This window comes from Spizellomyces punctatus (assembly GCF_000182565.1).
Source record: "Spizellomyces punctatus DAOM BR117 chromosome Unknown supercont1.5, whole genome shotgun sequence".
Lineage (NCBI taxonomy): Eukaryota > Fungi > Chytridiomycota > Chytridiomycetes > Spizellomycetales > Spizellomycetaceae > Spizellomyces > Spizellomyces punctatus.
Window position 1 is genome coordinate 610,130 of NW_015971541.1, and position 25,203 is coordinate 635,332.

The 25,203-nt window shown below is 47.0% G+C and overlaps 10 protein-coding genes across 11 annotated transcripts; 5 read left to right on the forward strand and 5 right to left on the reverse strand.

The window, feature by feature from the left end:
* Positions 1 to 43: 43 nt before the first annotated feature.
* Positions 44 to 4,074, reverse strand: SPPG_03301 (uncharacterized protein). The gene is made up of 14 exons (XM_016751577.1): positions 3,826 to 4,074; positions 3,500 to 3,731; positions 3,337 to 3,441; positions 3,221 to 3,279; positions 3,095 to 3,164; positions 2,871 to 3,032; positions 2,702 to 2,807; positions 2,527 to 2,611; positions 2,009 to 2,468; positions 1,632 to 1,950; positions 1,436 to 1,569; positions 1,307 to 1,367; positions 788 to 1,247; positions 44 to 713 (listed from the first exon to the last, which is right to left on the reverse strand). Exons 1-13 carry the CDS (start codon positions 3,972 to 3,974, stop codon positions 1,201 to 1,203), a joined length of 1,989 nt encoding a protein of 662 aa, XP_016609540.1. The 5' UTR covers positions 3,975 to 4,074; the 3' UTR covers positions 44 to 713; positions 788 to 1,200.
* On the forward strand, positions 4,002 to 6,317 carry SPPG_09104 (uncharacterized protein). Its single transcript, XM_016757259.1, has 9 exons — positions 4,002 to 4,372; positions 4,500 to 4,565; positions 4,770 to 4,866; positions 4,926 to 4,978; positions 5,042 to 5,388; positions 5,462 to 5,598; positions 5,663 to 5,740; positions 5,805 to 5,937; positions 5,998 to 6,317. Exons 1-9 carry the CDS (start codon positions 4,356 to 4,358, stop codon positions 6,072 to 6,074), a joined length of 1,005 nt encoding a protein of 334 aa, XP_016609541.1. The 5' UTR covers positions 4,002 to 4,355; the 3' UTR covers positions 6,075 to 6,317.
* A 44-nt stretch (positions 6,318 to 6,361) lies between these two features.
* SPPG_09105 (uncharacterized protein) lies at positions 6,362 to 9,490 on the forward strand. Its single transcript, XM_016757260.1, has 13 exons — positions 6,362 to 6,440; positions 6,497 to 6,547; positions 6,613 to 6,701; positions 6,772 to 6,923; positions 7,010 to 7,095; positions 7,153 to 7,330; positions 7,407 to 7,524; positions 7,584 to 7,759; positions 7,822 to 8,029; positions 8,094 to 8,201; positions 8,268 to 8,945; positions 9,002 to 9,056; positions 9,127 to 9,490. The coding sequence occupies exons 1-13, from the start codon at positions 6,404 to 6,406 to the stop codon at positions 9,438 to 9,440; spliced, it is 2,250 nt and encodes a 749-aa protein (XP_016609542.1). The 5' UTR covers positions 6,362 to 6,403; the 3' UTR covers positions 9,441 to 9,490.
* Positions 9,491 to 9,597: 107 nt separating this feature from the next.
* On the forward strand, positions 9,598 to 11,291 carry SPPG_09106 (transcription factor HAC1). Its single transcript, XM_016757261.1, has 2 exons — positions 9,598 to 10,371; positions 10,439 to 11,291. The coding sequence occupies exons 1-2, from the start codon at positions 9,803 to 9,805 to the stop codon at positions 11,091 to 11,093; spliced, it is 1,224 nt and encodes a 407-aa protein (XP_016609543.1). The 5' UTR covers positions 9,598 to 9,802; the 3' UTR covers positions 11,094 to 11,291.
* Positions 11,292 to 11,430: 139 nt separating this feature from the next.
* SPPG_03303 (uncharacterized protein) lies at positions 11,431 to 12,552 on the reverse strand. The gene has a single exon (XM_016751578.1). It carries the CDS (start codon positions 12,489 to 12,491, stop codon positions 11,529 to 11,531), a length of 963 nt encoding a protein of 320 aa, XP_016609544.1. The 5' UTR covers positions 12,492 to 12,552; the 3' UTR covers positions 11,431 to 11,528.
* A 16-nt stretch (positions 12,553 to 12,568) lies between these two features.
* Positions 12,569 to 13,088, forward strand: SPPG_03304 (costars family protein). The gene is made up of 2 exons (XM_016751579.1): positions 12,569 to 12,764; positions 12,828 to 13,088. Exons 1-2 carry the CDS (start codon positions 12,632 to 12,634, stop codon positions 12,938 to 12,940), a joined length of 246 nt encoding a protein of 81 aa, XP_016609545.1. The 5' UTR covers positions 12,569 to 12,631; the 3' UTR covers positions 12,941 to 13,088.
* Positions 12,996 to 14,268, reverse strand: SPPG_03305 (uncharacterized protein). Its single transcript, XM_016751580.1, has 4 exons — positions 14,051 to 14,268; positions 13,873 to 13,982; positions 13,680 to 13,793; positions 12,996 to 13,605 (listed from the first exon to the last, which is right to left on the reverse strand). The coding sequence occupies exons 1-4, from the start codon at positions 14,214 to 14,216 to the stop codon at positions 13,105 to 13,107; spliced, it is 891 nt and encodes a 296-aa protein (XP_016609546.1). The 5' UTR covers positions 14,217 to 14,268; the 3' UTR covers positions 12,996 to 13,104.
* A 135-nt stretch (positions 14,269 to 14,403) lies between these two features.
* SPPG_03306 (uncharacterized protein) lies at positions 14,404 to 16,240 on the forward strand. Its single transcript, XM_016751581.1, has 7 exons — positions 14,404 to 14,717; positions 14,778 to 14,850; positions 14,911 to 14,952; positions 15,014 to 15,125; positions 15,199 to 15,304; positions 15,381 to 15,581; positions 15,646 to 16,240. Exons 1-7 carry the CDS (start codon positions 14,434 to 14,436, stop codon positions 15,797 to 15,799), a joined length of 972 nt encoding a protein of 323 aa, XP_016609547.1. The 5' UTR covers positions 14,404 to 14,433; the 3' UTR covers positions 15,800 to 16,240.
* On the reverse strand, positions 15,898 to 18,321 carry SPPG_03307 (uncharacterized protein). Its single transcript, XM_016751582.1, has 10 exons — positions 18,040 to 18,321; positions 17,875 to 17,928; positions 17,743 to 17,797; positions 17,538 to 17,682; positions 17,401 to 17,480; positions 17,167 to 17,343; positions 16,864 to 17,079; positions 16,602 to 16,787; positions 16,387 to 16,533; positions 15,898 to 16,316 (listed from the first exon to the last, which is right to left on the reverse strand). Exons 1-10 carry the CDS (start codon positions 18,261 to 18,263, stop codon positions 15,933 to 15,935), a joined length of 1,668 nt encoding a protein of 555 aa, XP_016609548.1. The 5' UTR covers positions 18,264 to 18,321; the 3' UTR covers positions 15,898 to 15,932.
* Positions 18,322 to 18,349: 28 nt separating this feature from the next.
* Positions 18,350 to 23,081, reverse strand: SPPG_03308. Of its 2 annotated transcripts, none has more exons than XM_016751583.1 (24): positions 23,016 to 23,081; positions 22,875 to 22,943; positions 22,639 to 22,788; positions 22,106 to 22,561; positions 21,894 to 22,024; positions 21,774 to 21,832; positions 21,627 to 21,685; positions 21,391 to 21,569; positions 21,210 to 21,313; positions 21,059 to 21,153; positions 20,683 to 21,005; positions 20,550 to 20,616; positions 20,472 to 20,491; positions 20,352 to 20,410; positions 20,215 to 20,282; positions 20,051 to 20,153; positions 19,938 to 19,994; positions 19,813 to 19,884; positions 19,483 to 19,754; positions 19,244 to 19,421; positions 19,106 to 19,186; positions 18,981 to 19,045; positions 18,797 to 18,924; positions 18,350 to 18,735 (listed from the first exon to the last, which is right to left on the reverse strand). In XM_016751583.1, the coding sequence occupies exons 1-24, from the start codon at positions 23,049 to 23,051 to the stop codon at positions 18,603 to 18,605; spliced, it is 2,964 nt and encodes a 987-aa protein (XP_016609549.1). In that variant the 5' UTR covers positions 23,052 to 23,081; the 3' UTR covers positions 18,350 to 18,602. The 2 variants fall into 2 exon arrangements, with proteins under 2 accessions (XP_016609549.1, XP_016609550.1); XM_016751584.1 differs by having other exon boundaries at positions 20,349 to 20,410.
* Between the last annotated feature and the right edge of the window lie 2,122 nt (positions 23,082 to 25,203).

Below are 25,203 nucleotides of genomic sequence, written 5' to 3' on the forward strand. Positions count from 1 at the left end.
CAGTTGATGGGGCAGATTAATATGGGCCATACCTTTGTCAGCGGCGGCTGTATTTAGCTTTTTAGATTTGCAAATTTGCATGTATATCTCCTATTGTATGTATTGATTTGCTGTGCAATATAGATAGCCCAATTGACCAAAAAATAGAGAAATAAAACGGTAACGATATTATCGTAATCTATTGGCCTTGGTGGAGCGCAGGCTTGCAACGGAGAATCTTCGCAAGTTTCGCAATCACTCATCGTCATGTTGCGACTTCACTGAACTTTGCCGCGCCATCGACAATAGTACTGAAGTCTTCAACAGTGCATGTCTCATCCAAATTCCTCTCAGAGGATGCTGTGGAGAGCGAATATCGCATGGGTCTTGGTTGTTCGCCAATCGATTCGAGATCCGTCGTCAAGAATCGTCCAGATGTCGAATCAATGATTCATGGATATCCGTCGTCCAGTTAGCCTTTTTCCGTTGCCTGACACGCACAATGTCACTGACACTCCCTCTGTGTAAGTTCCGTGAAGACGGTCATACGGTTCTTTTGCTCGCGGAAACCACGATCCATTATGGTTCATCCGCTCCCTACTCCTGGCAACATTCCCCTCCCGACAAAAAAGAATCTCGGATCGAAATCTACCCAGCACCTTTGCTCTTCTTCTCGGAGCGTTGGTGAATAGTAGTTGCACGAGGATGCGAGGAGGCCCAAGATCACAAGCGAACTGTTTACATCAAGGCAAACATGAGACCTGTCAGATCACGCCGTACACTGTGTCAAGCAAGGACATTAACATACCAATACAAACACGGTTTATGCGTGACAAACATGCAAAGCAAAAAGGAGAGGATGAAGAAATTTGACGCACGAGGAAACGGTATCAGGAATAAGAATAAAAAGTACTGCATGCACCACATAGTTTCTTGCAAAGCGCACTTGATGCAAAATGACCTTAGCGTAGATGGAGCACGTCGTGGAGATCCTGCGTCTCCGGTCGCTCGTTGCTTGGACGGAGCCGTTTGCAACCGTGTGATCACGTGACGGGATTCCATTGTTTATATTTCTTTTCAACAGGATTTTTCCCACTGCCAGTTATTTACATTCATCTCCTCCTCTAAGCATTAGCCTTTTCGCTGAAAGATGAATTGAACCGTTTGCACATGGATATGCGGCATCATATAAATACGGACTTGGACAGCGCATATATCACATTACGAAAGAGACTTGATCTCGGCCGACGAAGCTTTCTGTGCCTCAACTAAAAGACCGCGGATTTCAGCTTTTAAAAGTAAACCATCGTTAATTCACAGTGTTTACCTTTGAGTTTCTTCAATCTTTTGCCACTACCCGCATTCTGCCGCAGTTCGAGAGACCCACGCTAATACGTAAAAGGAAAAAATTCCGATCAATTAAGACATTTCCCGGACCTGCATAATTGATTCTCACCCTTCTTCGCTTCTCTTGCGCCTTTCTGTACAAGTACTCTAGCGAGTGAATGGCCGTCCAATTGTCAACCATATCGAGTGGTGGTGCTGCGAACCATTTTAGCTTTTTATCGTCCGTTGTGTCAAAGCAGTCAACTGCGGTGGAATAATGTCAGTCTCTATAATAATCCTGCGGGATAGTAGAATCAATTGCATACTGGTGGTCACAGGCAGGTTATCGTATCCTTGGCTGCTCGGCGTCGGCGTCGATTTGGGAGGCTTGGTGAAGTACGGAGTAACGGGTGCTCCAGTATTAGACGTTCCGAGACCAAGTGTGGATGGTACATACGATTGTGCAGTCGCGGTGTGCGGTACCGTTGGTGTCAAGGGTGATACAATCAAAGGGGTTGAAGGAGTAGCACCAGTTGTCCATGTTGAAGGTATCGAAGCTGCCGTCGCGCCCGGTGTTGAAGTCGCATGTAATTGGACAGCAGGAGTTTTCAATTGAATTAAACTAGCAGGTGCAGTCCCCGGTATCTGACCGATAGCCCAATTTTAAATACATCCAGTCGTCACGAATTTGCGACGCTCTTACCTTTCGCGGGGATTGGGGTTTCGGGGTCGCTGGGCGTTCCGCGATACTTTGAGCATCTTCGCTGCCTTTCCGTGTCCGTCCTTGGTTGGTAGATTCGTCAAATGCGGAATACAGGCGCAAGGGTACAATAGGTGTTGGAAAAAGCTCGAGATCCAACTGCTTATGCCGTGCAACTTCCGGTATACATGTAAGCCAATTTTTAATCTTGGAATACTGCTTGGCCTGCTCGTTGTATCTTGATTCGCAAACATAGACATCGTCCTTTGACGCGCCTTTTGGTCTTCCACGCACATAATCGCGAATATATAACACCCAGCATCGCCCGACAATTTCATTAGCGTAGTAATTCTCGGTATGATTTGTTTTAAATACTTCGTTGTGCATAAATTTGGTGTTCGCGCGATGTACAGTTTGCTCCGGCCGTAGGAACCAACATGCGCTCACTCCTTCTCGCGGCACGCTGTTATTGAAATGTCAGCATCTTAGACACGTACGCCACTGAAGTTACGTGTACCCACGGATGCTGTTTCGACCACACCGAGATGATTTGCGCAACAGTTGGTTTCATCGGGTCATTAGGATTAAAGATATACACGAAGTCGCCTATATTGCACGCCATATTAGATACATTACTCTTTCCAGGAAAGCGTTCAAGGTAATTGCCTAGAATGGCAAATAAACATGTATCAATACCTGGTTCATAGGTTTGTCCGTCAACAGTGAGCGCTGGGGACGATACTTTCAGGTCATCCTTCGCGTCATTTCCGTGACGTTTCTTCATGAGCTCGTTGAATAGCATCTGCTCCGTTGACAGTCACTTAGCAAATGGCGAAGACAATCGGTATCCTTGAAATATCCTCACTTGCAACGCGATAGCGTCTTGGTACACCTCGGATCCTTCAGCATTATATTCCATGGCGTTAGATACCATCCGCATGAAATCGGCCTCGAATTCCGCTACCGAATGATATGCCTTTCTATCAATCTTCTGCTGTATTATGTCAAGCGATATTGGATTCTTGATCTGTAGAATGCAGTCGTTTGAGCCAACAGTGGAGTACCATGCTTGGGCCATATCATACAGACCTCATCGTAATAGTCGGGATATTCGTCCTTGTCTGGTAGCTCTTGGAACATCTCCGAGATGATGCGGCCCCTACAATGGTACAATAAGACACGGCTTTCTGCGAAGTCAACGGTGCAGCTGCATACTCGTCGTTTTTACGAGTCGTAATGGTCCGGAGTATGTTTCGAAACTCGTTGACGAGTTTCTGTGCACGTACAGATCAGCATCGCTCAAGAATAACCTGCGCAAAATTTACAATTACCTCGTTTGACGTGTCTGGGCTGACCGATGCTTGCGAGTTCAGGACTTCGCCAGATCGGTTTGGAAGCTTTTGCGAGTGCGCTGCTAGCTCCAGTTCAAAAGCTCCCTGGATGTCCACCTCAGCTATCTAGGGTGATAAATGCTAAAGCGGATTTAGAGCGTACCTGGAGAGTCACAGCGTCCTTGTAAACGGTGGAACCTTTGCGGTTAAACGTCTTCGCATTTTCAATCAGCAGTTCCATATCGGCTTGGAATTCTTCCATGGTCCTGTATTCCCTACGGTCTATCTTCTCTTGAATGACTTCCAATGCAATAGGTTGCTGGATGATTTCATAGTACTCTGGGTAGTCGTCACGGGAGACCAACTCTTCAAACAGCTCGCTTATTTTTCGGCCTCTGGAGAGAGAAGAGGTGTTAGCCATTTCGTCCTTTTGGGTTCTGTCTGTCGTCCCACACGTGTACAATAAGAAAGGTAATGAGGTTAACGTACGTCTTATCTTGTAAGCTCCGGATGGCGATCAGAACATCATCCATGGCCCTCAGCATGGCATCAGTTTGAGACACCTTATTGGCAGGGGGGCGGCCTCTCCGGGGCCGTGGGACGGCTGGACTATCTGACGGAGCAGGACTCGCTGGCATGCCGAACTGTTCAACGCATTGGAGAAGCACAAGATTTATAAAAGCAGTTTGGGCAATTTTATAGTTGCTGTGATCTTATTGACAGGCAAGGTGGAATTTTCAGGGTGAGTCGCGTGGTACTTGGATATTACGAAATACGAGCCCCCGTTGCGACATGCGCTCTTTCAAAGACCTTTCAACCTCTCGCTGTCCTCAACAATCAATCTTTGCTGCATCGCACGACTGATACGTTAACACTCGCCAAGCAAGGCCTGCCACTTTTATCACACTCTCAACAGCCCGATCCTGACTCGCTTCACGCTCCTACACAACCTGTCCCCTCGGCACTCACCAAGCGGACCGGAGCTTTGCCTTAAGTTGCGCCAAACACAGCAAAAGAAAATGACTATTTATATGAGGTAAGTCGATGAATCTTTGCGAACTTTAGGGTTGAATTGGAAGGGACACCGAATCGCTAGGCGACACTCCCTTCGTACTGTTTCATTGTCCGTCACCCTCCATATCACAATGCTGACAGCCGTTTAGGGAAGATGTCGAATTTGTAAAGCCGAATGCTAAAAAGCACCCCCAGAGATCCAGCATACAACATTGGTAAGGATACCTGGTTTTGAAGTAATGTCTAGATTGCTATATGTGTGCGCGTTGAGGAACACACTATTGGAAAACCTCCGTAGTCCCTTGACTCTTGAGCTTTTAGTATGGGCGGATGTACAATGGCTGCTCTTGTACTGGACGTACTGATTTGATATTGACTACTTTTCTAAATTCCTGAATCGTAATCTTTTTACTCTACAGGCAGCTTCGTGATCTTATCGCTTGTCCAAATAGCAAACATGAATTTATGTATGTGAATCAGAACAACGTCTATCAATACAACACCGAGCACAAGCAGGTACTTATCAGGCACTCAATTGTCTTGTCTTCATGATGTTCATCCATTTGATGTCCCAGGTCACACCAATACTAAAAGATTTAACGTTTTCACCAACTTCTATAACCACTGGGTACGTTTGATATTTGCAGTGACGAACGTACGTAGAACTGCTCGTAATCATTGCAATTGCCAGCCACGGGTTTCTGGCAGCAGGTGGTCAACGCAGCCAGCTAATGGTTCGGCAGCTTTCAAGTAATTGGTGTGCGCATACCACGGTAGGGGGTTCAATCAACAACGCCATGTGCATTTCGCAACATCTTGGAGGGACACGACTGTTGATCTGCAACAACGATGAAACCATCAAAGTTTATTCTCTACCCGGCATGCAGCGAATAACCTCTGTATCCCTCCCCACCGCTGTAAACTACGCCGCCGTTAGTCCAGATGGGAGGAAAATGGTTGCTGTTGGAGACTCACCACAAGTTTTCCTGTTTGACATTTCCGCTTCGGACGGATACGCCCGGGTCGCAACGCTTACAGGTGCGTCAGAGACAAGTGGTTGAATGGCTGATGGGCGCGCCTAACTAATGTCGCGATTCCTCGTTTGATATAGCAAGCAACGATGCAGGTTTCTCGTGCGCTTGGAACCAATCATCGGAAAAGTTCGCGGTGGCGAGCCAAGACGGATATGTAAGCGTATGGGATATACGAAATACAGGCGAGAAAATTGCCAAACTCGGATCAAAGCAGGTTGGTTTTGCGGTGGCATACGGTTATGATTACAAGTGTTGCATTTGCGAACCTTTTCAACTAGAATCCACAAGTGAAAGGTGCATGTCGATCTGTGAAATTCTCTCCTACAGGCTCTATAGATTTGCTCATGTATAGTGAGGTAAGCAGTGCGAGACGCACCCCGCCACTTTGTTCATATTGGCTGCTAACGGAATCGTGGTTAGCATATGTCGTATATAAATGTTGTTGATGCCAGAACATTTAATGAACGCCAAACTGTTCGCGTTGCTCCATCGTCAAGTGATCAGCACATATCCGGCATAACATTCTCGCCAGACTCCAAGAACATATTTGTTGGTATGTAAAACACTGTCCCAACGCTCTGTACTTGTTCTAATGAAGGTGCTTGTCATACAGGAATGGAAAGCAACGTATGGGAATTTGAAGTAGATACAATGAATCGTCGATGCTTTCCGGAAGGCTCTATTATTTAAACCCCTACCTTGACGCACTTCGCCACCCGCATGCCCCACTTACCACGTTTTTGTTGGGCTTTACATGGCTGCAGCATACCCATCATCGTCTTACAATCTTCTACTTTTTGATCTGTGTGGAATCAATTGTACATGAGCTCTTGCATTACATACATCACTACACTGACCGAGTAGCAGCACTGGCAGCGCATTCCTGCGGGGTGGATTATCTGATCGGTGATTACCTAAAGCGGTGACTCATTTGACCACTGTACAATTGTGTCCCAGTCTCCACATTTTGCGATAGGTTCCACTGTACGAGTACATCTTACCCTTAGATTGTTACCCACATGTGGCTGTTAGTGGGCAATACCGAGTCTTGTAAAGGTGGGATTGCAGAAGCCGACGTGCTTGAGCAAACTTGACTGAGGCTTGTGCCACAGAGTTCAGCATATGGCTGCAACCCGGTAGATCCTATACCGTTGGTCGCAAAGGTGAACTTAAATGCGCACACAGATTCACTTCAAGCAGCGTACCCAACTATCTGCAACTATTCCAGATTCCGACATTGTATTAGGAAGTGACAAGTCAGTTAGTCGTACACATGCAGTTCTAAGCGTCTCTCCACCCTTGGATGTGGATAAACTCGTAAGTGGCAAGACCTTGTGCTACTTAGTTGAACCTCGAAATCAACAGCGTTTACAATTCTGGGCCCTAGGTTCACCTGGATGCGCGGACACAGGTGTCGGTGAAGGATGATGCTTCAAAGTTTGGTACGTTTCTCAATGGAGGAGCCAAACGCATTTGCGGAACAGAAGACATCAAGGAAGGTGACGTGGTGAGGTTTGGCGTGAATGAGTCAGCATTTCGGTAAGCGTACGCACACTATGCATATCCACTTTTGTCTCCTTGTATTGAGGATGGATCAACGTTGACTCGAGTATCTCCTGGTGTAGCCTGAAATACGTCCCTGTCGTACTGTGCTGTTCTGGGCTGCGAGCGAAACAACGTGGAGAGATTAATGAATTGGCGCGACAGTATGGTTTGTTACTTGGAGAACCATTTACCATTAATGTGACTCCTAGCTGAATCCTGCCAGATTTCAAGTCCTTCAAGGATTGGACTTCGTCTTGTACACATCTGGTGGTATCGACGCTTAAAATCACCATGAAGGTCGTCCTTGCACTCGCACATCACCGTTATATCGTTGGTGAGGCATGGGTACGAGCCTTTTCCAAAGCTGATCCGAAGAATTTTGCGATGCCGGACCCACTCCAGTAAGTTGGATACCTAATCGCGTTGGTAGTGGGGCGATGGCGACCGACCTACTCATTCTTCATGCCACTGCCTCAGATCACTGCCAGTAGCGACAGACGACTCTTTGGATTTGAGCAAGGTCTCCTTTGCGCCGGATCCAAGTCGTGCGATAGTGCTGACTGGTCATCAATTCGTCGTTTTCAGTGACGAAGAGGTGGGCAGTGTATTATTTCCTTGATACGGTTTGGTATCTTAGCCCTTGTATTTTGCTAGTTCAAAAATTTGCAAAAAGTTGTGACCGCAGCAGGTGGTGAAATTTACAACTGGTCCGGAATTCAGCAACAGAATGGGATGGAACGCCTGCAAGACGCGTTGCGGGGCCTGCACAAGCCATGTGTCGTGCTCCCTAATGGACAACTTAGCGGAACTGTGATGTCGGCCATAACCCTGTATGTCAATCTTTCACTCTTCCAAATTGTCACCTCTATGTATGTTCATAACGAACCCGTAGGTTGCGTCTGAGGTTGATCCCTCAAGATGATATTGCAAAAGCAATATTATTTGTCTCTGGTGACCCATATTGCAATAACATGGAATCGCCTGCTACCGAACCAAATGGGTTTACCTCACCCGTTGGCGATCAACCTCAGTCCGCCATTGAATCAAATCGCCAACCATCGACATCGCAATCGTTGCGAGTACCGAAGGAAGAATCATTAGTACGATATATTTTTTTTCACGATGGTTGAACCCGTCATCAGATGACGTGATCTAATTGAATAGGCACCATTACGACCGGGACTTATACCAGTACGAAAAGGTTTCGATGACTTTTTGGATAATCTGATTGATGGGACCATAGGATTGTCATCCATCCCCCAAGATACCTCGGTATGTCTAGGTGCAGCAGCATTCAAACCGCTGAGCTTATGACGATCTGAGCATGAGACACACTAGGGCCAAAGTCAGGTCAAATCTGAACACGATTCGGCACCCAAAGAGCGCCCTTCCGTTGTGTCGTTAGCTGAGAAGCTTGGTCTTAAAAGCCGTACAGATTCCTGGGATGGTCAAAAGCTGACTAATAGTATAGGCGAGATCCGAGACGAGGAAACGCTGCAGCGATCAGATCCATCGCGACGAAAACGGAGGAGAGGCGATGTTAGTGGCGAGTCGGTCAAATGTGTGAACGATCAGAACCGGCCGACAACACCAGACGGCGCTAGCGAGAAGCGACAAAGGCGAATGGATGAGATCGATTCGATCATCAATCCAGGAGAAACGGCCCCCCATCCGATCCTAGAAGCATCCCCTGGTGGGATTAGTCATGAGAAGACTAAACAAATAGGTTGCGCTGATACGCTAAAAACTCCAAATGGAGCTCTAAAAGTCCCAGTGCTGTCCAGTATGTCCATGAAGGGCGTTGAGGACGCTCCCGAGGATGCTACCAGATTGCTACAGAAGCTAGCCAGGGAAGGACAGTCTCAGACGGAAACCAGCGTCAGTCGGACATTGGAAGATGTCCAAGATTTGAAAGGGCTTGTCAGTGTGGAAGTCGTGCCATTAGTTATAGGGCGACCATCACCCCCACCGACCATAGCACGAGGCATTGGACCAAATTTCAAGCGCTTTCAGAAGGTACGTGCTCATTGACAACTAAGTGGTCAGTTTCTATTAACCCAGGACTGGTGTAGAATCATTACCCGCAAAAAGATATATTACAGCGACGAATTATAAGAAACTTACAGCGTGAGTTATAAAGATCATTGCAGTCAAACGTACAAAGTTCTCAACGTTAAACGACTGCTTTTGGAGATAGCGTACGAAAAAGGCGGGCTGCGAGTACTTGGTAGTGACGGACAGGGATGGTTACAAGCCAAGCTGACTCCTAACAGCAAGCGTAATGAACAGCGTGATAGGCATGTACGCACCTTTAACAACCACGAGAGTGAAAAGGAAGACGACGATAACGAAGTTGATGTAAAAGATGACATGGAGAGTGTGATTTTAGCCAATGATGATGCCGCGGAGACGAGTGCACCAGATGGTCCACCGACTGTTAATAGGATTAGCCTGGACGAGCATAGTCAGCAAGGATTTCTCCAGTTTGCGGCGAGGCGAAGTAGGCGATGACTTGGAAGGTATCTAAAATCTACTATGAAAAAAAACAATGCCCACTGTCCTTTTTGATTGTCGTCGAGCGAGGTTCGATCTGATTACGGCATTCTGCTGTGCCGTTATTTCCGACCAATAGAATTGCTCCACGAAGTGTGATAAGAAGTCGGGCCACCGAAGCTGCCCTTTCCCAGCCCTTCTTGCTGGTCACTCGTCATTTTGCATCTCCGTTCAAAAACGAGCTGTTATCGCCAACGGCAATCTCATCTACATTTCACGGCACAAGAGTGTGCATAGCTTTTGCGGCAGGACTTTCTTTAGCCGCTTTTTGATTATTTCTATCAGTCGCAGTCAACCCCGTCGCCCTCGTCACTCTTCCAATGTCGTTCCCTTTCCAGCCAACGGAACGTTTATATGCGAGTGTGACAGGGGGCGGCGAAAGCTTGGGAATATGGGGTCCAGGTAACATAGCCTTCCCGGACTTGGACGATTTCGCATCTCTGCTCTCGGGGGCTGCACCCTCGACGGAAGCCGGGAGTCTCCCGACACCCCCGCTAGGTGAAAACCTAGAATTAGGTGGAGGACGCCACTCCACTGTTGAAGATTTGGAGGCCTTCTTGTTGGGGAGCGCTGATATACCTACTGTACCACCGTCCATGGGTATCGCGAATGCTTTCCAGGACACAGATTTTGTTTTTGCCGATGTTATGGCATCGACAGGCTCGTCGCCACAGACGACCGCAATGAGTGCCACTGTGGAGGGTCAACACTGCCGATCTGCGCTAGATACCCTACCTTCCACTGCGTCAAAGACTCGGCCGGGGCAACCAATGTCTCCAGTGTCAATAACGTCGAATGATGAAGCACCAATCAGCGAAGTGGAGCCAAAGAGTCTTGGCAAGCGCCGAAAGTTAACTGCTGAAGAGAAAGATCAAAGAGCGAAAGAGAGGTAACTAGACAGTAATAAGCAAAGCGTTCTTTGGGATGATTGCACGTTTTGACTTGTGTTGCAAAAGGGCGATTCGTAATCGACAAGCAGCTCAAGAATCCCGCGACAAGAAGCGCAAGTACATTGATGACCTCGAAGCGACAAACGCGCATCTTTCACAACAGAACGTGGAGCTTACCCAACGACTCGAGTCGATCGAGCGCACGAACCAGTCTTTGACCTCCCGCATTGAAGACCTTGTGTCCCAGCTTGCTTCTTTCCGAAAACGATTTAAATCTTCCGACGAATCTGAATTCCTCGCGCTTGGCGCTCTTTCATCCGACCCAGCAGCGGTCGCATCCCAGCAGCGGATGTTGTCAAGCAAGAGGAATTCGAAGAGCCTTGCGACGACTGCGCAAGGCACCTCAGCTTCGAAGAGTTCTTCAACCTCGACCCAGGCTCACCCGCTGGCTGCGATGGTGGTGGTGACTCTTTTCCAATCGATGGTCTATATGATCACGACATCAAGAGTCTTCTCGCCTTTGACCAGCCTTTTGACCTTGGGTTCCAGGTTGAAGAATTCTGCTGAGGGTCCGGTCGATCTAAAAATTAATCGTGGAGAATCCTGGCGTCAAATGCGGACAGGGATTGGGCTTTTGCCAGATCTCGATGGGTATTATTCAACACAGCCATGCTCCCGGTTAGAGAAATTTCCGGTTTTGCGAAAGATATGGGCGATGTAGACCAACGTGAGGCTTAATACTTTTTGATTCACCCGGGCGCCAACGAGTCCTTCTTGCTCATTTCTAGGTGTTTGAGGAATAATATTTTTTTTTTTCATGTCTATGTAGTTGGTTTGTTCTTTTAGTTATGGCCCAAAATGGGGCATGTAAATAGAGAAATATTCATTATTTTGGTTTATATCATTCCTTGGAAACCTGCTGTGCATCTTTCATTGACAAAGTAATGAATACCAGCATGTTCCAATTCTTCATCCCTAGATGCCTCTGTGTTGTGTCATACAGGGGATTCATTGCTCTGGGAATCTGAATTGTACTCCGTCGATCTGAAGCTGGTGACGTGTTCCTGTAATCGAATGTATCTGTGCAGTGCTATTTGTGCAACTGGGAATAGAGACAGTTCCGTAAGGCTCATCTGATATGCAAATACTCATGTTTCTACTCTTGACATTGTAGCCATCCTTTCGCAACTAATGCCAGCGTTGCCCCCTCTTTACCTTGCTTCTCATACAACGCCGACAATCTGTCCCCAGAAAGTTTTTGCAATGCCACCAACGTGCCCTCCTCAACAGGTTCCACATCTTGGTTCTTATTATCGCTCACCACTGACGATGTCCCTTTTGAACCTTTGCCAGACGGTCTCTGCTTTGAGCGTTGGTCTAGTAGTGCACTCGATGCCAGACGGAGCCCATATAATGCCCGCAAATTGTCTTTACATAGCTCCAAACCAGAGCAGTAATATTTGACGGCAAGATCGAGCTTCCCCAGGGTATACAACAGGTCGGCATAGCGGATGTGATAAAGATGGTTCTGAGGACGTAGCAATAAAAGCTCCTCGAAACAGAATGCGGCCTGTTGATACATGCTCTCTCCAATGTAAAGTGATGCAAGTTCGGCCCACGCCTCCACGTCCTGCATAAAAGCGTCCACATACGTCACGAGTCGTTCGATAGCTTCCGTACGCTTGCCTTGGGAGCTTAACACGGCTACTAGTCGCTTATGGGTCAACACATTTATTTCGTCCTGTTCGAGGGCAGTTTGGTAAATTTCGATTGCCTTATCAAAGTCACCTTCGGCTTCCTTCAATAAGCCATACAGCCGTTGTACACGGACGGAGGACTTGAAGGGGAAGCGCTTCTCGATTGTTGCAAGGTGAGTCTTCGCAATATCAATGTTTCCTGTGTCAAGGGCAGCAACGAACACTTGTTCGAGGACGGCAAACCTCTCGATATCGCCGAAGGAAGCAGTCTTGAGGAGGTGAGAGCCATGGGAGAGGACCTCGGCAGGATCGTAGTGCGGTGGGAGATCTTCTGCGCCAACCGAGACTGGATCCGCGGTGCCCGTTCGCAGTGTGGCGAGTTTCTGACGGGCATTCGTAACGTTAAAGTTTGGAGGTGCCATTGTTGTTGTCGGTCTACGGATCGCCTTTGGGTTGGACACTCTGAATACCACTTGCTGGCTTGTTGGCTGTGCCACAACGCGCACGTACGCCTTCACCGTTCCTCTTGGCTCACCACCTGAGGTCTGCGTGATTTTGCAAGATGGTGAACGTTGACGAAGAAGTTGACCTACTCAAGCGCGAAATAAAGCGTCTTGGAACGCAAGATCCGTCTACAGGCAAGACGTCCGTAAAGTTTGGAAAGTTGGTCAGGGACGACGAATGTGCAAACATTTGTGAGTTTGCAGCGCTCCGCGAGAATGTCGAAAACCCTGTGCTAAATGAACCTTTTATTTCAGTCGAAGCCATAGTTGGCACTCTTCGGGCAGCCAAAAAGCGGAAAATAGTCGCTTATGATGGAGAAATACTCCTCCAAGGTCCTCACGACAATGTCGACATAGTGTTACTTTAAATCGACGAACAAAGTCGTAACTAAAGTTAGCTGTTCAACACACCGGGTGCCACGGTCCTTTTTTGCCACAATACTGCTCATGATATGCAGGAAGGCATATATTACATAAAGATTGGACGAAATACACAATGTTATACATTCGCTGATATTGGCAAGTCAATCCCTCACTGCTCCTTAAGAACTGGTGTGCTGTTCCTCTGGGAATCCTTCACAATCTCTGGAGCCGACTTCTCAATGTCACATGCCCAGAGAGCAGCGCCAACCGTGCTCGTAGCCGTGAAAACGACGCCCAGGAACGGGATCAACTGAAGTAGCAAGGCCAAAGTTCCGAATGCGGTGTAAGCTCCTTTCTGAGATTCAATGAAGGAATGTACTTGATCCGACGTCCACCCTTTCAGCTGGAAGTACTGTGCATGGAATGCCTGGCCCGTTCTTCGACCATTCAAGATGAAGAATACAAGCGGTCCAATAACCGGGATGAAGTTAAGAGGAAGTGTCAGGAGATACCGGGCGATGGCGGCAGGAGAAAAGCGATCCATTGTCCTTTTAGCAGCCTTGGCTATGCGCGACTGCTTCTTTGGATTACGGGCTACCAGCGCTGCCTGGCCGCAATGCACAAGAGTGCGATTGAACAGATCGTCCAGTAGGGGCTCCAGGAACAAAGCCTACCGAGCCAAAGGAGTCATCCTCATTAAATGGGCATGTAACTTATGCGTGCAATGTCAAAACTCCAAGATACCTTGACAACCAAAGAGACAACCAACCATGACTCAACCAAGACGAGAACTACAGCTCCTGGGATGCCGAGAAAAGGCGTAGCGAATAGGGAGAGAAACGCAGCCTGGGGAACGAACTTAGAGACAAAGATTAACAAACGTCCATCGTCCCATGTGCTAAAGACTTCTCCAGAAGCACCACTAATTCTCACTCACAGTAATAAAGAACATTGCGATAGTGATAGCTAGTGAGGTAAGCGTCGCTTGTGCCACAGCTCCGCCAATGGGTTTGTACAAGTCCGAATGACTGAAAAAGTACCCGATGCCTGACAAAGATCACATTAGAAATCGCCGCCCATCTCTTCGCCCTCATTTATTGCGGAAATTGATATACCTTTTATGGGATACACATATGCACCTTTTGAAGCGGTACAAACACTGGAAATTTGCTCCACCATTTCATTGCCAATCTCTCGTGTAAAGCCTGACGGATCAGATTTGAACTCTCCCATGCGTTTACGCATAATCGCGGTTGTTTCGCGAAGCTCGTTAAAAGGCATGATGGCTGTTGAATTCGATGCAGAAAAAGCTAGACGACAAGGGAATACGAGAACGCAGGCCTTGATGGTGATCCCATACGCTGGTGACATCATCAGAGGTTCAGTGAGGCTTGGATTGCTTATGTTATTGCTGCCGTAAGCTGCCGATCCCTAAACGGGGAAACGGTGTGATCGTCCCTCTGTTGTTCAGCTTGTTGCACAACGATCTACATCAGCAATGGGAAACGGTCCGTCCAAGATTCCTCTGAACGGCTTAGCGGTTGTCATTACAGGCTGTGATACGGGATTTGGTTATGAAACCGCGCTCCAGCTCGCCGCGTCAAACTCAATTGTCTATGCAACCTGTCTTACAGCCGCTGGCGTGAAGAATTTTGAAAGGTTGCGGGCAGAGCAGCCAAATCTGTATGGAACCTTAAGGCCCTACCAGCTAGACGTAACCGATTGGGAAGCATGCGAACGCTTTGGCAAGTTGATTGAAGAGCAAGTCCAAGACGGTTTATTGTAATCCCCGTAAAACAAGCGTTCTCTGCTCCTTCTTTCACTCAAACTATATTTGAATAGTGGCCTGGTCAATAACGCGGGAATAAATTCTGGATCCTACTTCAGCTGGTCTACCATAGCCGAAATCCGCAAGGTACTCCAAGGCTGGACAAACTGTCAAGTATGCTATTGACGGCCGCAATCTTTCTGACAGGTTATGGACGTCAACTACATGGGCGCGGTGCACATGATGAAGGTTAGAAAGGTGACAGTTCCGCGCCTGTCATGTCAAAATTTAAATCTCTTTGGCTTCCCAGGCATTGATGCCTTCTTTGCGTCGATTTGTGACCCTCAATCCTACCGGACACGCCCCACGCATTGTTAACATCACCTCTGTAGCGGGGCGAACGGTGGCCCCCATTATTCCAGGTGAGAAGTCTTGCAGTATCAGGGTTTTCTTGAGCGGACCTCATCATGACTGTTCCTTTCGCGGCGGGTCAAGCCTACTGCGCCTCTAAGCATGCTCTCGAAGCCATGTCCGATGGCGTGCGTATGGAGCTGCGGCATTTTGGCATTCGCGTCGCTATTATTGAGCCGTGGTTTGCAAGGTACGTCTGCTGTGTCACTTCTGCGGGGAGAGGGGTGATATCATCCTGCCAGGGTAAGGAACATTTTCCTCTACAGCACTCCTTTGGTTGTGGGAAATGAAGATGGAAGGTCTAAGCAGATCCGTGAACGTTATGAAAGCTTACCGCATCGCGAAGATTATGGCAAAGCCTTTTTGGATCATCACATCGGTCGTCTTAATATCCCGCCGCCAATGACAATGGAGCCCATCAAAGTTGTACGAACGATCATACGTGCTTTGCAATCTCAAGAGCCAAGGTAAGTTGTTTTGGTTTATCTCAAGAGTCCTGACACTCCTGACCACGCAATTCGGGTGCTGTAGACATAGATATATCGTTGGGGCTATGGGCGCTGTGTCCATTTTTCTCTACAGTTTTCTCCCTAGTTGGCTTAGCGACAGAATGGTTCGCTTGCCTGTCCCTCCGGCTGCAACTGTCAAAAATGGCCGACAGGGCTTATTGTCTTGGATTGCTTAGATCCACGGTGCCTGACAGCGTATGATGGCTTCGTACCATAGCTATAGTTTTAGACATATGGACTGCCTTTAAACCCTTTGAAGGGAGGATGCGCCTGACCTGTTTACTCATATGATACTCGTATTGAACATCCTTAATCATCATCTATATCTACTTCTCGTCCTTCAAAAGTTGAACGGAGAGCGTAGAACTCCGCGTCCGAATCAATCTTGGTCGGTGGCATTTGCGCACTGTCCTCGGTGTCGGCATACTCTCCACCGCCTTTACCAACTAGCGAAATTCCGTTCATCCGTGCAAAAAGGAGCCTGAGTATTTTTTCTTTGTCAACCCACGAAAGATCGCTAATGTCCACTTTGACATTAGGATCTAGTGGGGGTGATCCACGCGCCTCATCTTTCTCCGAGACAGATGGGGGACCTCCTATCGGTATCGGTATTTGTGCTGGCATTACTACGGACGTGGTCGGAACGGGTCGCGATGATTGAATGGGTGAAGTGACTGCTTTACTTGTCAAGATCTACACCGGTATTTAAGGTTGTCAGCAACATCCTGAAGTCGACGTATTAGTAGTTGGGGACAGCACTGACCGCCTTAAGCCTGCGGTTGTATTCAGCCTGTGCGGCCTTCCTGGCCGCATCTCGGTCTCGCCGTATTTCTGCACGTACATGCTCAAGCGCGTCCATGAAGAAACGTTCCAGGTCCGTTCGTTGGTCAAGGATATGCTGCGCTAAGCGCTAGGAACAACCAAGTCTCAATTAGTTCTGCGCACAATGCCTCATGGAGATTTCTGCGGTAAAATTACCTTTATATGCCTCATCTCCAGAGTTTTGCGATCTAAACTCTCTTTGAGCTTACCAGCCACCCTTCTCACTTCATCTAGCTCATTTCGCGCTAAGTTGCGAATCATCTCTCGTTCATGCTCGAACTCTCGAACTACATGAGATAGCGAATGTTCCATGCTTTGAATTTTTAAATGCAAATCTTTTATCTGTTGGAAGAATAAAAGTCCTCAATATGAGCTTACTGATCATCACAGGCGCGAGGAATGAAGCCTGTGCGATTACTTCTTTGGTTTGCTGTTTCGTCTGCAAGATCTTCTCCTTTACAATCACATCATGGAAGTCCTTTTCTTCCAGCAACTGCTTATTGACGTTAGACAATCGACTATTGGTTTTCCCTAGATCCTCTCCTTCCTGAACATGATACCGAAGTGCCTCCGCCATTCGGATGTTTTGCCTAAAGACCTCCTTCGTGGTCTCCTTGAGGTTGGCTACTGCCTCCTAATGTACATTGTGATTAATGGCAACCGACTAGCTCTAGCGTTCCACCTGGAAATAAACAGCTCCAAAAGAGTCACATATGCCCACCTTGTGGGCCTTTGTAGCAAGCTCGCTGATTTTCCGGTTGGCTTCCTTTTGAAGACGGATCTTTTCCTCGAAGAATTTGCGCTCCATTCGTGCAACTGTGTCCTTATGTCGACGCTCAGTATCGGCCAATTGCAGCTTCTGTTCTTCAAGTTCTTTCAGGAGTTCATGCCGCTTTTTCTGATTTATACATCAGTTTCTGACGCATTGCTTGAATGAATTCTCGGAAAGACTTACTCGGAAATCTTTTATTACGGAAAATTCCTGCTGCATTACATTGAAAGCCGCTTCCTTCTCGGTCAACAGTACGTTCAGCTCTAAAAGGATACTACATGTTAGTGAGTTGCCGGCATGTCGGCAAACGGAATATTTACCAGATATTCTTTGCTCATACTCGTCAACAAGATTTTCCCGGTCTTCATGTGACTTCTCAATCGCCGCCTCTATCTGGCCTCGAAGATCTTTGATCTGTCCTTCGCGCTTTTCATTCTCGCGATGGAGCGCTGCAATGACTTCCAACTGCCGGAAAATGAGCGCACATCTTCAGAACACGAATCTAATTTGCCATTTGCCATGTACCGCATCCTTTTCTTGCTGCTGACATATCTCTTGTAGGGTTTCGTTCGTGCTAACTCTGAAGGTTCGAACAGTAATGGGCAGGTCAGGTTACCATCCACTTCCGGACTTTAATACATGCGGCAAGCAACCTACAGCCCATCCATTCGATCCCGATATTGAGTCAGGGATTTACTTGTAGCTTCTAATCTACATCAGAAAACGTTACTCATTAATGATAATGCCAATTCCCACCATTAGGTAACCTTATTTTTGAAACGCCTTACAAACATTCAGGAAACTTATTAGCAGGGCACGTACGTCTGCTCCAAAGCAAATTCTCTTCCTGACACAAGCTCGCCTTTCGCATTGAGAACCATGTCCTTAGGTATTGCTACTGCTTTCTTCCGTTTCCCCCGCTTCTTCTTTCTATCACTGGCTTTGGGGCCGCTTGAGTCGGCGCTTCTTGCAGACGAGTTTTTATCTTTCTCGCTGTTTGCGGCTGCAAGCTCTTTCGCTTGCGCTATGGCACTAAGGGCGCTCATGATTGTGTCGCTTGCTGCTGTTAAGACGCAGGTGTACGATCCGACACTTGCAAGCGCGGAGAAAGATGCTTACGTAACCCAAAATATGACTTTGTGTTGTTTGATGTATTTAATTTTACACTACGCATATATGGACGAGACCTTACAGCTATCTATGATTGGATACTTCGTATATATGGACGAGACATTACAGCTGTCTATGATTGGATACTTTGGTAAACTTTCCCAGTTCTCCCTGGGTAGAATCACTCCCGTAAATTGGATCATTTGATCCCATTTGAATAATGTTCAACAACTCGGCTTGATGCAAGATGCCCGTAACGGTTCCTATGGGGTTGCTTAAAGGATAATATTCATCTCCAGCGATTCTCCGGCTACGTCATGGTACATACTGGCACAATGATCGTTGAGCACAGAACTCCAGAGCCGATTTGAACAAAGCAAGCGTCTTTGACCAACAATTATCATGTGCCTTTGACGAGATTGATCAATCTGGCCATGCAACCTGTCCGACGCCACAAGATGGTACCTACCTCCTAGCACGGGTCAATGCAACGTTAATTCGGCGCGGCTCATCAATGAAACCCGCAGACTTAGTCCGCACTGTTGACAGGATAATAATGGACTTCTCCGCCCCCTGGAAAGCGTCAACGGTCGACGTCTGAAGGGTCTGTTAGCTAATGCCAGGGAAAGAGACTGTAGAAGTGTGCCTGACACCTGAGCAAGGTTCTTCAATACCCCGTCTCGTAACTTTGATGCAATCATTTCGGATTGGTCTTTGTCTGTAGAAACGTTCATCGGGTTTCAACATCATTGTGCGGATCGGGGTATACCTGACTTACACAGGCAGATAACACCGATGTCACTGGCTTCGACACCTTTTTCTGCGAGCAGGTATGTCAACTTTACAACGAAGTCAGCCTCTGCAAGTGGACAAGTAAGTCTTCAATTTCAGCCATGGGCCAACGATTCAGGTATACCTTCAGCATTGACGAAGCTCCCTCCCCTTTGCCTTATCTCGCATCCGTTTTCCACATCCACAAAGCACAATGTTGGTAAGCCGCTTACCAGAGTCTTACAATCATCCGCAGATGTGCCATGGATCAGCTGGCCTCTATAGAATAAGGAATCGGCCACCGAGCCAATTATAGGATGACACTAAATGATAGCCGAAGTCATATGATAGGGGTTGGATTGTATTGCAATTGCTCGTGCATACCCGATACTGTGTGCGAAGAAGAATCGGCTTAAGCCCAGCGGCCGCCAATCTTTCGAATAGGGTTCTATCTAAGCCTTCCTTGTGTCCACAATTGGAAGAAATAGTTGGTGGGAGCTGAAGCGGGTCTCCAACTAGCAGTGCCTTTCGCGTACAGAACCGAGCAAGGGGAAGGAGGGAAAGAGGCTCCGTCATTTGACTGCATTCGTCCAAGATCAATATTGTACTTTTGAAGTCATCGAAGATCTCGAAGTTCGTCGCCGAGCAGGTTACACCTAAAGAGGAACTTAGTGGGGTATTGCCTGTGCGTATCGTTGAGGATGTGGTACGAACCCACTACGAAAGATTTAGCTAGTAGAGCTTGATTTTCATTTTGCTTAAATTTGGCAATCGTCGCCCGAACAGCTGCAAAACCATCAGAAGAGAGAACTGGAAAGATGAATGTATGCACCATCTACCTCTCCGGTCAGATTCCGTCAAAGACTCATCGAGAAGTTCCCGCAACTCTTTTGCATCTGAACGCATCAAATGAATAAGTAGATCTGAAATTCGGAAATATGCGAAAACTGACCATCTTCCTGCTTTGATTGTGCAGTGAATGGTAACAGCAGTTTGGCGATCTTCTTGAGACTTCCGACGCGCACAAACTCCGTGAACCCAAGGTTCAGGAGTCCCTGGGATGGACGTTGTTATGGCTCTTACTCATTTGCACATGCTTTCATACAACAGGCCTACCAAGAGAATTCGATCCACGGCAACGTTGGTCATTGAAGCTATCGTGACCTTGAATGTATCCTTTGAAACTTTGGCGGAGGTCAATATGGATGGGCATGGAATTGATGAATGATCAATCGGAAGGATGAACATACTACCAATTAGATCCAGTTCCAATATACGATGAAGGAATATTATAAGAACTGATATCAGAAAGCTGCCAGTTGAAAGTGTGAGGTATTGTTGTTGGCTTGAGGGACAACAAACAACATCCTTGCCTTTTCCCGGAACCAAACACCTCAGCAGGACGTTAGCACACCGAAAGTGTTGCTGTAAGCGTTCAGTCTAACACTTACCCCATGAACTAGTGTGATAGGCTGATGATCCGGTGTGGAAATGCTATCTGCAAACGACTGGAGGACCCTACGGGCACGACCTAAAAGATCAGCGTTCCGTTGAATGGGACGGATCTGCCGCTCGACATCCCACCTCGTTTGGTCTGAATTTAGGCCAAATTCTTTGGAGAGGGCTTCCAGTGTGTCTTGGTATATATCCAGACAGTCTTGCTTAATCAACGGCGTACTAGCAGCGGACTTCAATGAGCGGGAGCTAGGGCACTTTTTCTGAGCGGATCCAACATCGAGTAACCATGGAAGAAGCGGTGTCTTCTCCAGGTGTTCCCGCAGGGCGTCTATCATCTGAAGTTCCCCACTCGCCTGAGCACCGCGAATTGCCCAAACCGGCTTTGCAGTCCCAGAGGCACCAAGAATATCTCGTGTCTTTCGCACATCATATGCATCTAGCGGACACAGCTAGGCTCCGAGTCAGTAATAAGATTCACCCGGCGACACTGCTCTAAACATACTTCTACTGTATCACTCTTCGAAACTCCAAAGAATAAGGAACGGGCAAGGAACGCTTCATTGAAGTCGCAGGAATCCGAGATAATCCAAATGACATCTGCATGGTGAGAATTAATTTAACCCAAAGGGTAGATGACTCTTCAATCAACATGCCTTTGCTGTAGGCCGTGTGATGTTCTCTTTTATTGACTTTCAAGAAGATGCTGTCGCCCAAGTGCTGGCTAGGTTGATGCATATGTGATGTTTTCCGAGACCATCTGTTGGTCAAAGTGAGGGATTATCTTGGAAGATAAGAGGTCCTGCCAAACAGCATAAATCAAGGAACAATTCATACATAAAGGAACAATTTGCATAAAAGGCCACGCCTTTGCTCCGAAGATAATCCTCCGTGTCACCAAACGTGGCCCTCTCATTCATTGCTAGGTGAAATTTAACAGCAATAGTTGATAGTTCCACTTGCAAATGTTCCGAAACAGCGCGGATAAAGTGCTCGCGATACAACTTAGGGGAGGCCTACCAACAAATCAGCTCAGAGGCCGTCCATGCACCGATTCCAGACCTCATACGTACAAACCGTGTAGGAATCAATGCGGAGCGCTTCAATTTCTTCAGCGACAGCCTGGAGCGCACTGTCACTCACAAACTTAATATGTCATAACACCGCAGTCACAGCGACTCCGTACGGTGGATAAGCGGACTTCTATTGTCTGCAATTACCTTTTGATGTTGGAAATCGTAAGCTATCAAAGGCAGGATGGACCGCATCATGGCCCTCTCTTCAGAATTCAAAGATTGTGATGAGCTACCATTACTATTGGTAGCAAAGAGGTAACTAACTTGTCTTTGGGAATATCGCTGGATGGCAACGAAGCTTCACCCGGCTCACCCAGACGAGAATACGCCGTGCTCTCTTGATGACCTCGATCTACCGTATTGGGTTCCATGAGAAGCCTCCTTCGTTTGGCGCGCTATGGCAAAAATCATGAGCCACACGAAAGGTTTCCACGTATTCCCCATCCTTACATTTCGGGCCAAAGTACATCACATACCTCCTGTTCTTCGACGACGGAATTTTCGTGGCACAAAAACTGAGTGGAGTCATCGTTCTGAGCTTGGCGAAGGTTGACTAATCCATCTGGGAGACGTCCTGTACAGACCTCGTTTGATCGATGCACCGGATTCACTTTCATCAGACCGGCCAAACAGGCAGGTGGCGGTGTGGCTAAGAACATGGTTATCAGGTCCGTTGGAGATCGCAGAACCTTTTTGACTGGAGCGGTTCCACGGGATCCAGCCTTGATTCGGGCGCCACCTCCCAATGACTCTGCTTGGTGTGAAGCCTGGATTCCGCTGCCACCTTGCTTGGGCACATTCATAAGCGACCGGCCGCCATTTTCGAGCTTTTGGCGGGGTGGCTTATAAGGTCGCGCTATGTTCAGTCCTCGCTGGGAGACCGAAGAAGATCGAATTGGGGACACTAAAGGAACAGTTGCTTTGCTATGCTCCTACTAGCCAGTAACACTCTAACAGGTAAGAGCACGAATTTTGATGAATCAACTATAGCCGTGACAAAATCACGGACCTCATTCTCCAATTCTTTTCCGTTTCCCGGGCACAAGGGTGCTTCCACCATGCAAAAATAACGGTCAAAATCTATTTCATCACCGGGAACGACACGTCGCCATTTGTACAGGGTTTCAAGCTTGTTATCAAGATTGTCAAAGAGAGAAAGCTGAGGGAAAAGCAGATCGGGTCTCTGATTCAGCCTCATGGATAGCGTTTCCTATTGTTTGCTTCTTGCATCATCACAAGTACTACCTTGCGCGATTCTGCCTCAAACGTCACCGTCCCATCTTGCCAGTTTTTGACCTTCTTCTGGCGATACAACTTGCGAATACTCCTCAATCAGCAAAAAAGGGTACCTCCAAGGTACTCGATTATAGAGAGATCCTGACTCACTTGACTACAATAAAGCACAGAAAATACTGTGGTCATTTTCGAGATGAGATACGGCACCAGCGTGTGAACGATCTCTCGACCAGTCTAATATAGCCTAATGTGTATACATTACATTCAGATTGGTCAGCATCCAGTAAGCACGGAATTGTCCTGCTACGGGAAGTCATATCAATGATTTTCTAATGACCTCCAAGTGTGTCCTTTTGGGAATTGGAATGCATTGTTTGAATCTACTCCACAGCATCCTCTGAAGGATTATTCAGAATTGCCTATCACACAAGGGCAGGCATCCTCATATATAATAGGGAAAGTATCAATTATGCACCTGAGGATGTAAGGTAGACCTGTCCTTTGGTATTCGCACGCAATTGCGAACTTGGATTTTCGCGACGCGTCTCGTCGTCATACCATATATAGCTATAATCGTCATATAGCCATGTATGGCTAGAGTATGGCGCAGCGTGTAACAGTAGTTAGATTATGTAAGCCCCGCCGCGCCGACGACCTGTCAAAGTCGTTCGGTTCCGCGGCGGCCCCGTAATTAGAGGACTAATTGTCCCTTTATTGCATAGCGCCAATCACTTCCGATTGGTGCAAGAGGGACTGCACCGGTGGAGGTCGGAAATCTCATGCCGATGCTCCGCCGAAGGAGGGAGCAAGCATAAAAGAGCGCTGCTCCACAGTCCCTCAAGAGGGAGGAAAACAGAACTAGCCTAGTTAGCAACTCGAGTGCTGCAGAGGGCGACAGAACGGAACAGGACGGGTTTTGCATCAGCTCCATCTATGGTAACAATTTTTTGGATTTTTTTGCAAAGTGAATTTTTGGAGGACGGATGGAGTGGAGCTTTGGTATCAAAAATTCCGGGGATTCAAAAGTTCAAAATGAGCAAATTTTCTTAGAAGTTGCACATCTTTAAATATGTTGCCGATGTATCCATTGGTTGCATACATCTCCACATTGCATACATGCATACATGCTTCCCTTTAAATCCATTTTTGACAGCGCCCCTTGCACGGATGAAGTCCAGTGCAAATTCGCTTCGGAGTTCATTCGCCTAGCTCGCAGCATTCATTTTTGGTCTGAACCAATGCTGCCAAGAGTAACAGTAATAGAAACCATTCCAAATTAGTTCTTATGAGACAGTTTTTTGACATGTCTAGGTCAAGTTTTTGAATTCACAAAAATGTGCCTAGTCAAAGACAACTTCAAATATGGGAGGAACGAAGGGTTTTGTTCTTTGTAAGGCACAAATGTCTATATATGATGAACAACACCGATGTCTTATGCTGATAGTTCTGTTCTTTCTAGTGCAAATCTCATAATCACTTAAACAGGTATCGCATGATGCGATGCAACATTTTAGACATTTTTTAATCATCCCGATAATGGTAGCCCCACAGGTTTGACATTGCCAACCAGCCAAAGTAGCGGCATGCAATTTGTCAGGCAATTTGCTTCACTCTTTTGATGCTACTTTTGAAAAAGTAGCACATTAACTATTGTCTAAGTAAAAAATCTTCATGATAATCCACATTATGGTTGGGGTCATATTTCCACATACATAAATGTTCCTTTAGGTTTGATGCGTACCTTTTTCTGTTGAGCGCGAGTTCTTCCCATCTTTATGGGAGCGGCTGGTAAATCTCACAATTCTTTTTCCACTTGTTTCTGCAATCGGTCCTTTTTCATCGCCTTTTTCTGTGGGGTCTGTGGGGCTGTTTTCTCAAGAGGGCGCTCGTTAGTTTTTATCAAGTCGTTATAATTGAAAATTCTACCAGGAATTCCTGCTATGACATAGCGGTGAGATTGTAACTCGTGGGTTGGACTGTAGACTTTTTCAATCTCATATATCTCACTGGAAAAGTTCTCTTGATGGGATTTCTTGAATACTCTGGTCTCATGTCTGACATGAACCCTATCACCGACTGCAAAGATTTCAGGCTCTTTTTGATGCACTTTCTGCCAATACTTGGAAAGGTTCTCTAAAGCCTCGTATGGTTTTTCTACTGCTTCTTTGGGTGACATTTTGATGCCACGGTGTTCTCAATGGTTTACCATGTTGACAAGTTCCCCAAAAACAGGAAGCCATTTATGACTTCATTGCTGGGTTAATATGCGACCAATTGCGGCTTTCAAGGTCTTAATCATTCGTTCGGCTTCGTATGCCATGTACACTATCTTGTGGTC